This window comes from Gavia stellata, chromosome 3 (assembly GCF_030936135.1).
Source record: "Gavia stellata isolate bGavSte3 chromosome 3, bGavSte3.hap2, whole genome shotgun sequence".
NCBI lineage: Eukaryota > Metazoa > Chordata > Aves > Gaviiformes > Gaviidae > Gavia > Gavia stellata.
This window is the reverse complement of record NC_082596.1, coordinates 79,728,897-79,738,499: the sequence shown is the minus strand read 5'-3', so window position 1 is coordinate 79,738,499 and position 9,603 is coordinate 79,728,897. Positions and strand designations below refer to the sequence as shown.

The 9,603-nt window shown below is 45.1% G+C and overlaps 1 protein-coding gene across 1 annotated transcript; it reads left to right on the top strand.

Moving 5' to 3' along the window:
• Positions 1–464: 464 nt before the first annotated feature.
• SNRNP48 (small nuclear ribonucleoprotein U11/U12 subunit 48) lies at positions 465–9,603 on the top strand. Its single transcript, XM_059815526.1, has 8 exons — positions 465–572; positions 782–842; positions 2,007–2,081; positions 4,759–4,947; positions 5,875–5,996; positions 6,435–6,550; positions 7,592–7,756; positions 9,391–9,603. Exons 1-8 carry the CDS (start codon positions 549–551, stop codon positions 9,428–9,430), a joined length of 792 nt encoding a protein of 263 aa, XP_059671509.1. The 5' UTR covers positions 465–548; the 3' UTR covers positions 9,431–9,603.

The window sequence follows — 9,603 nt, the reverse complement described above, 5'->3', positions numbered from 1 at the left end:
CCGGCGCGGTGCGGTGCGGGCCCTGGCGGCTGTCCGACAGCCGCCTGCCCGGAGGTGACGTCAGGCAGGCGGGCAGGCACCGCACCCCGTTCCGCCTCTCCGTCCCGGCTCTTCCTCGGTCTCTCGCCGCGCTGTGCTGTGGCTGCTGCGGCCCCTCCCCGCGCTGGGAAGGCGCGGGGCTGCCGCGTGCAGACAGCGCCTCCTCCCCTCGGGAACCGGCCGCCAGGCAAGATGGCGCCGCAGCCCCAACATCCTCTGCGGCGGGAGCGCCCTCAGTAAACATGGCGCTGGCTCCACCCCCACCCCCGCGTCACGGGGTCTCGGCGGCCGCCCCGCGATGGCCGCTGACTGCGCGGTGTGGCTCGGGGACCCGGTACGGCGGCGGCGGCAGGGGCTCCGCCGGGGGGTGAATGGGGCGGGGGGGTGGCGGTGCGCGCTGAGCCATGTCTTGCTGGCAGGTGGAGCGGGTGCCGTGCCCCTACAACGTCCATCACCGCGTCCCCCGGGCGTCGCTGGAGAGGCACGCCGCGTCCTGCCGGCTCCGCAAGATGGGCTACTCCGCCGAGGAGGAGGTGGGCGCCCGGGCCGGCTCCGGACGGGTTACCTGGCAGCGGGGGGACATGGGGCTGGCGCTTCTGGTCTAGGGGTGTCGTCTGCCCGGCTGAGCGGGCGGCAGTGGCCTGAGGGCGCGGGCGGGGCGTCCCCGGCTCGGCGGCCGAGCCCAGGGCCGGTGTCGCTGGGGGCGACCCCGGGGCCTTGACTGAGCCTTTTGGTCCCGCAGGCTGAGATGTACGACTCCAGCTTTTTCTACGAAAACCTGAAGGTTCCCACCGTCGCCATGGGTGAGCAGCAGCGGGGCTCTACCTGACGGGGCCGACCGCGCCCCCGAGGGGGGACAGCTGGGGCTGAGGGGAGACCCGGAAGGGGGGGCAGAAGATGGGGCTGAAGGGAGACCCTGGGGGGGGGGCAGAGGATGAGGGGCTGAAGGGAGACCCCGGGGGGGGGGCAGAGGATGAGGGGCTGAAGGGAGACCCCGGGGGGAGGGCAGAGGATGAGGGGCTGAAGGGAGACCCCGGGGGGGGGGGGGGGCAGAGGATGAGGGGCTGAAGGGAGACCCCGGGGGGGGGGGGGGGGGGGGCAGAGGATGAGGGGCTGAAGGGAGACCCCGGGGGGGGGGGGGGGGGGGGCAGAGGATGAGGGGCTGAAGGGAGACCCCGGGGGGGGGGGGGGGCAGAGGATGAGGGGCTGAAGGGAGACCCCGGGGGGGGGGGGGGCAGAGGATGAGGGGCTGAAGGGAGACCCCGGGGGGGGGCAGAGGATGAGGGGCTGAAGGGAGACTCTGGGGGGGGCAGAGGATGAGGGGCTGAAGGGAGACCCCGGGGGGGGGCTGGGGAAGGGGCTGAGGGAACACCCCCGGGGGCAGAGTCCTGGTCCTCGCAGTAGCACACCCTGCTGCCTTGCTAGCCACAAACTCTCCAAGGCCTCTTAGAAAAACTGAGTGTTTCCATCAGTAGGTTTATTTTTTCACCATTGCGGTTTGCCATTGTCACTGTGTAATTCTGTTCTGTAGGTCACTTGGCTGTTTTCATCTTAAAATCCAAGGATGGGGTTTTTTTTTTCCCCTCTTACGTTATTTTCCAGGTTCTTCCAATGTTCACCTTGCATCAAGTGCTGAAAGTGTATTAAAACATACACTTAGAAGGTGGAAAAGCTGGCCCTAGAGTTTGGGGATATAGTAATGGTACAGAAGAGAATTGCAATATACATACATTTCTTTTTCCATATCCCTGTAACCTGGAAATCCTCCTTTTTTTTTTTTTCCTCCCCTCAGTTCAAATATGGAATAGATTAAAATTATATTTTTAGATTGGGCTCTCCCTTATGCATAAATAAAACTACAATGTTCTGTAACATACCGTAAGTCTCAGAGGTTGGGGAATAAAGGCTAACCTTACCAAGTACTTGATGTAAAAGTTCTGTGATATTTTTGTCTTGTCTGTCTGCAGATAAAGATCTACAGTTTCACATTGTTAAGCAAGCTAGAGCTCAAAGTGCGAAAGAAGGTACAGGCTACAGTGAAGGTAAGTAGCAAGCAGATACTGAGACAACTTTATCGCCTGTTATGTGAGAGCTGCTCTTGTCTCCCCCTTGCAGCTTCCTTCATTCTACTTGTGAACTGCTGTGAGGAATTTTTTTGATTTAATACTCCTTCTCTTGAATATTTTGGAGCAAACTACTTTCTCTATTCCGGGCTACTAGATAAGAGAATTTGAGTCTCCTGTGCTCACACCTCTAGCTTTCTTCAGGACTGGAAAACCAACACTGCAAAATTCAGGAGTTTCTTAAAGCACTAGTCCTTCACTTCCCATCCCACTACCTAGACTTTACTTTCTGCCTTTGTTTTCTGATGTTATCCTTCTGCTCTTTGTGGCCCAAACTCTTCTAATGCTGCCTCCAGCCTTGTTCTTCATGTAATGTTTTGTTTAAGGATTAATTGCTAGTCATAAGCTGTATGTGCTTGTCCACCACTCCTCAGATCAAAAACTGAACAACATGCATATTATTATGTTGGATTGTTTCAAGACTGTCCTAAGAAGTTCTATAAGAAATATGCTGACACATCTGTAAATACGATGTTGTCCTTCGCCACCGCTCTCAACTCATTAGTTCCTTTATGTTTCATTTTTCAGTGGGTTTTGTGATCAGTCTGGGGACCAGGTTAATACTGAGCTATGCTTCCCTTTCAGAGTTCAGACCAAGACAGAGTAGAAAAGTAGGGCTACCTATAGAAACCACTGTAGAGCTGCAGTGTATGGTTTGGAAATAGCTGCAACACCTGAGAGATACAGCATTTACTGTCTGTAGTCCTTTAGTTTGGTAAACATGTATGTGCAGAAGGAAAAGTGCATTTGTCCTACTTTCATAACAGTCAAATACAGCAGTGCTTGCTCAGGCATAGTTTTTCATGTCTTTTTCTCCAGCATAGCAAATGAAGCCTTAACAGACAGTTGCATGGGAAGGAGGTTTCATGTGATGGACACTGTTTGGAGCATGTCAGGTGCATTTTCTCTAGAGGGGAGTGGTAACTCATTAATTTGACACAAGCATATCCAAGTACAGAACAGATAAAACCTTTATCAAGTGGTGCATCTCAGAAATGCATCAGTAAGCCACTAGATGCCAGTGTTTGCTATCCAGTTTTCACTGCAAGCTTGCATTTCTCTGGAGATAACACTAAAACTGTATTGGGGTGGTTTCCATTGTGGCCTATTGTAAGATTTACTGATTTGGAATTGTTTGTTTAATTTAAAGTCTTTGGCAACAGAAACAAATAGAAAGCATTTTTCATTGTAAATTTCCTTTTCACTAACTGTATCAAAGGAATTAATTTTCTTTCTTTGTTTTTAAAAAAATAACTATATTTAGAATATTAGAATAGCTATATAATAGGACAGGAAAGCTGGTCTTAATCACACATTGTGAAATTCTTGTAAAATCACAAGCATGTAACTATTAGGGCATTTTTATGGGCCTCTGTAACCCTGTAAGAACAGCACATTTTAAAAATAAAATTCTAGTGGTCATGTTTAAATCTGTTAGTTTGGATTAGAAAAGTTCTGGTTTAGCCTCCAAGTACAGTAATGAGGAAATCTTGTATTTTAGGTTTGTTGTTGTAAAGTTATTGTGGTTCCTCTTCCTCTTTAGTGAAAGCAGGATGTGAAAGATTGCCCAGCTTCCGTTAAGTGCTGAATATTCTAGAGAAGCAGTAGTTTTGCTGTTGTGAAGGCTGTTGCATACACCCTATCTTACGTGTTGGCTCTTCTGTCTGCCTGGAGATTTACATCTGTGTGGGATTGTGCTTTGCAGGGAGAAGGTTGTGTGGTGGCGAGCAGGATTATGGAGGTCAGGCCAATCATTGCTGGAAATTGAATGTTCTCAAGTAAAATGCTTTTCTGCAGGCAATATCCTAGAATACTGCATTCTGTATCTTTAGGGAAGTCACGTTGCTCCTGTTGCAATGGACTGAGAATCGATTTATTGTTTTTTTTGGAGGATGTGTGTTTTAACTGGAGAATGGGAAGAGTGAGTACTGGGCTGATGATTCAGGGAAAGAAGAGTGTGCAGGCAGTGCGTTTGTTTTCGTAACTTTAGTTATCTGCACTAATCTGGAGCATCTTGAAAGTGCCTTTGTAGCCCTTTTAGCTATAAACGCCTGTGGCAGTCTGTTATAAAAGCTCTGTAGAGAAAGTGACAGTGTGAGTGAGAATGGTTTGCACAGTGCCCAGTTATCTAATCTCCTAGAAGCTTTCATTCTTGTTGGCAGAACAACAGGTATTTTGCAGCTAGTACTTTACAGAAGATTTTAGGAGTAAGACAAACCCACAAGTTAGACCTGCAGCCTCCTCTCTCTTGTTTTAGCTCGTAAGCCAAAAGCTGAAATTGATGGGATAATACAGAGCATCCTTGTGATCTAATCTAGTATGTTCCCTTCAAAACATATGAAAACCTGTAACAGTGTAAGCAGTCAAGAGAGATTATACAACCTGTGTGGGGCTGGGGAGGGATTTGGGCCTTTTGTTTTTTCTTTAAGCAAGTTTTATCCATTCAAATTAAGGAGGATGAAACTTCTTACAGATATATAGGGGAAGGATGAAAACAGCATGGGAGTTCACTGCATTGTTTGTTTGTTGAGCTTCTCGGTGTTTTCCTGTATAATTATGCTATTTTACTAATAATAGCTGTCTGTTCAACCTCCAGGATCTTACTCATTACTGCCTGTAGAAGTTCCTCAAAATCACAAGCGTTTCACCTGTGACCTGACTCAAGCTGATCGCCTTGCTCTTTATGATTATGTTGTTGAGGAAACGAAGAAACAGAGGTCTAGATCCCAAATCACAGAAAATGACAGTGACCTCTTTGTGGATTTAGCAGCAAAAATCACCCAAGGTTTGAAGAATGTTCTATTGTTGAATTTATGGCTCAGAACTTTCACTTTGTGTAGTTAGATGAGTTTTGTTGAAAGCCAAACAGAATTGCTTGTGCTATTTTTATTGTGAAAAGCATACTGTTCTTAAAAGCCTTAACAAAGACCTGGCATCAGAAAACACTAGTTTGCTATCCTTTATGTTGTTTTCCTTCTGAGAAAGCCTTGGTACTCTGCTCTTGGCACACGCATTGTGTGTATCATAGTGGATGGATCTTTTGTTTTTGCTGCAGCTGACTTCAGGTGCCTTAATGTTGTCAATTTACTGCGCAGCTTGCAACAGTATTTGCTGTAAGAGATGATGAGATTAAAGATCACTTAAGAGTAAAAGCTGAACAAGAAAGGTTGGCAGCCATCCGATGGAGCTCTTGAGCAATATACAAATGGGTGTATTGGACCGAGGCCTGTCATCCCTGTTGAGTCATGCCAGTTTGTATCTATACCAAGTGCAACATAAGCATCTGTGTTATTCTGTGGGCCCTGCTGTGCCTAGGAGGTAGGAGATAGTGTTTGGCATGTACACAGGTAAATGTTTTACATAATCTGGCTTTCTCGATCTTTGTGTCTTGTTGTAATACTGGCTTTGAAAACAAGGCCTGCATTTTGTAGGCATTTGACCAAATCGCAAGCCTGTATATTGATTTGGATCACTGTTAGGAGACTGATCACATAAGAACATTTGCTTTGTGGCTTTTTAGTCTTGTCTAAGCACCTAGCAAGAAGGTTAGAGAGGAAGCTTGTGCTAAATTCATAATAGTTACTGGAGAAACTTCAGAAAGAACACAACACATTTTATGTTTCAGACTTATTACTAAAGCTCCAGACTTGCATACCTGCAGGTGCTAATACCCTGCTAATGACCATCTGTTTTACTTCCAATTTTTTGCTAGATGATAGTCAGAAAGGTCCAAAGTCCCATCTTGAAATTCTGGCTGAAATGCGAGACTACAAAAGGCGGCGGCAGTCATACAGGGCTAAGAATGTTCATATAACAAAGAAGTCTTACACTGAGGTGAGCATCTGAAGACAAAGCTATGATTTTTTTGCACAAAAGTGCTTATTTTATATCAGCATAAACAATGGTATACCTTTTTAGACAAAGAAAATCTCTTTTTCCGCTGCCTTATTAGAGTTGCAAACTATTGAGGAATTGGTTTTGGTTTCTTGCAGCAGGTTGCAAGTAACAGGAGCATTTCTGACTATTAAATTTTGAATGTGAAAATACCAGTAAGATACAGTTTTCTGTCTGTTGTAAAATGATGCTTATTAAATTTATGCTGAAATGCCTGTTTCTGCAAATAAGACTTTCCATCGAAACATCTTTGGGGAAACATTTTTGGGGAAATTTTTTTTAAAATACATACCTTCTGCTGTCTAGTTGCTAGTTCAGGCCACTGCCATGACATACTGCTTTTTTTGTTGTTTGTTTTTAATATGTCTTAATCTCCAGGTGATCCGGGATGTGATTGGTGTGCATATGGAAGAACTCAGCAATCACTGGCAGGAGGAGAATAGATTGGATAATGCAGAGATATGTGAAGGAGGAAAGTCAAAACCTTCAGGAAGGTATGTCACAGTTGGTAAACTCCTCAGGGATGTCAGCAGTCTGATAGCCTGTAATGTTATCCTATTACCTCTTTCTAATAGCACATACCAACCTTGGCTGAGACATATACACAGTTTATTTTATACTAATTCTGTTAAGCTTTTGCTTGAGAAGCTCTGTCTACATGAAGGATGGGGAAAAACGAGTTATTAACTTTCTTTCAGGGGTAAAGAGGTAACTTGCAAGTGATCCAGGTGAACAGGTAGTTTCTAGTGGAGCTGGGGAATAAATAAATATTGCTCCCTCTGTGTCCAGATGCATATATATGTGATAGCTGGGGACAGAATGACACTTGAAAATACAAGTACACAATTTCTTCTCCTTCCTTACCCCATGATAGGAAATGTTATTGTAGATGTATTATAATATAAAATACTATAATATAAAATACCTCCGAGAAAAGGTTTTCATAACATACTAAATATGGGGACCTTTTACAGTTCTTATCACTGTGAATGCTGCTGTGCTAACTGCAAGTGTGTTTTATGTATACTATATGTATATTATACGCTTGCTGCGTCAAGCAACACTGCACACTCTTCCAAACATTTGTCGATGAAATAAAAATGGAATCATGACCCAGTGATGGTCTATTTTTGCTTCTTCAGGAGATCTTTGAGATGAAAATGTTGTTGAAACAAACTAAAAGGTGACACTCGAGGTGTTTGTTTTAAGCATTAAAATGAAGGTGAATGAAAAGGCCATACAGGAGACCAGGCTGGCACCTTCTACTGTGTCCTGTTTCATGAGCACAGGTGGTAAGACTGAGGGGCAGTGTTTGTAAGAAATAATTGGATTAAATAGTGCGCTGAGATGTGCACGTTCTAAGAGCTCAGACTTTGGGCCTCTTTTGGGAGGCATTGTATTTCTTGGGGCGATAGAGAGGCTTAATAAAAGATACATCCTCTGTCTTACACCGTTAGTAGGTCATTATAGGTACTGAAAACAGTAGTGACTGTGAAACTATTTTTATTGAATAAAATCAAAAACCTTTTTTTCAGAAGGGAAGACAGGCGGTCAGCTTCAGTGGACTCACGGCAGTCTGCAGGAAGCTATAAGGATACAGAACGGACCAGACATAGGAGAGAGACCAGCAGGAGTCCAAATAAACGAAAAAGGAGTCGTGAAAGAGGCAAAGACAGAGATTCTCGGAGAAAAAGAGAAAGGTGAGTGTAAATAGTATCAGCTGACTCCTGCTTCTGAATCAGGGAACCATAGCCATTGCTGACTCCTGCTTCTGAATCAGGGAACCATAGCCATTGGCTATGAGATTTAGTGCAGAGAATTAGAATATCTCGTCTAGTTAAAAAGCTAGGCTAATCTCATATACTGTATAACAAGCCAGTGGCATGAGGCTACTAACACTAAACAGAACTTGCTGCAAGATCATAAACTGTGATCCAGACTTCAGAATTTACTCTCACATCTGAAAGGTGACACTTTCAACAGCACGCTACAGGATTAGCACAGTACTGTCGCAGGCTATTTTACTTCTTGATCAGCATATACGTAGAGGGACATATTGTCCATTTAACCAATTAAGTGTGCTTGTCATGTCTAATGCCGATTTCTGCTCTAGTTTGCACTGGGACTTAATAAATAAGATTATTTGTTTCGCTAATATCATAGAATCATTTAGGTTGGAAAAGACCTTTAAGATCATCAAGTCCAACTGTTAACCTAGCACTGTCAAGTCCACCACTAAACCATGTCCCTAAGCACTACATCTACATGGCTTTTAAATACCTTCAGGGATGGTGACTCAACCACCTCCCTGGGCAGCTTATGCCAATGCTTGATAACTCCTTCGGTGAAAAATTTTTTCCTAATGTCCAGTCTAAACCTCCCCCAATGCAACTCGAGGCCATTTCCTCTTGTCCTATCACTTGGGAGAAGAGACCAACACTCATCTCTCTGCAACCCCCTTTCAGGGGTGATAAGGTCTCCCCTCAGCCTCCTCTTCTCCAGGCTGAACAACCCCATTTCCCTCAGCCGCTCCCCATAAGACTTGTGTTCCAGACCCTCACCAGCTTCGTTGCCCTTCTCTGGACACGCTCCAGCACCTCAATGTCCTTCTTGTAATGAGGGGCCCAAAACTGAACACAGTATTCGAGGTGTGGCCTCACCAGTGCCAAGTACAGGGGCACAATCACTTCCCTACTCCTGCTGGCCACACTGTTTCTGATACAGGCCAGGATGCCGTTGGCCTTCTTGGCCACCTGGGCACACTGCTGGCTCATATTCAGCCAGCTGTATATATACACATACAGTCCCTTGACTAGCTTTTCCATGGTACATGCTTCAAAACAATGCTGCTGTTCTTCAGTAGTTTTGGACATATTTTTAGGCAAATGAAAACAAATCTAGGCCACACCTTCTAATACCATCACTAAGGGTACAGTTGCATCTGCAAGACCGTAAGTGTGTGGGACCTGTCTTTGAGCAAAGACTTAGGCTGTTGTGCAGAAGAAATGCTGCACTGTCCCTAGCACGTAGGGAAGAAATGCTGTAGATGAGATAGATAGATAGATAACTGCATGGATGGGAATGCATGATTGCCTCAAATTTGGCTTCATTACAGAGTGATGCCATTCATCTTAAACCAGTTGCCCCTATGGCACCACATGACAAGACTTTGATTAAACCAGCATGGGAAATAAATAAACTACTTTGAGACAGTTTACTTTCTTTCCTTAGAAGAGGACATTATTACAGTTAATGAGAGCTTTCCATTTTCCAAGTCTTTTTTTTTTTCCTTCAGATTCTGTCAGCACACACCATGTTTGTGTTTTTGTTTTAGGGATGAAGACAAATATCACAGCCATAAAAGAAGAAAGTAGAAACAAGAACCTGATTATTTTGTTTGTCAGCTGATCAAAAAATTACTTGCACAGGAACCATCATTACTGCTGTTGTGCCAGGGACAGTAATGCTGTGTACATAGTATTGGTGTTGCATCACAGCTGTGCTCAGAGATGAAAATGAAATAGTGTTAAGCTTTGTCAGGATGGAA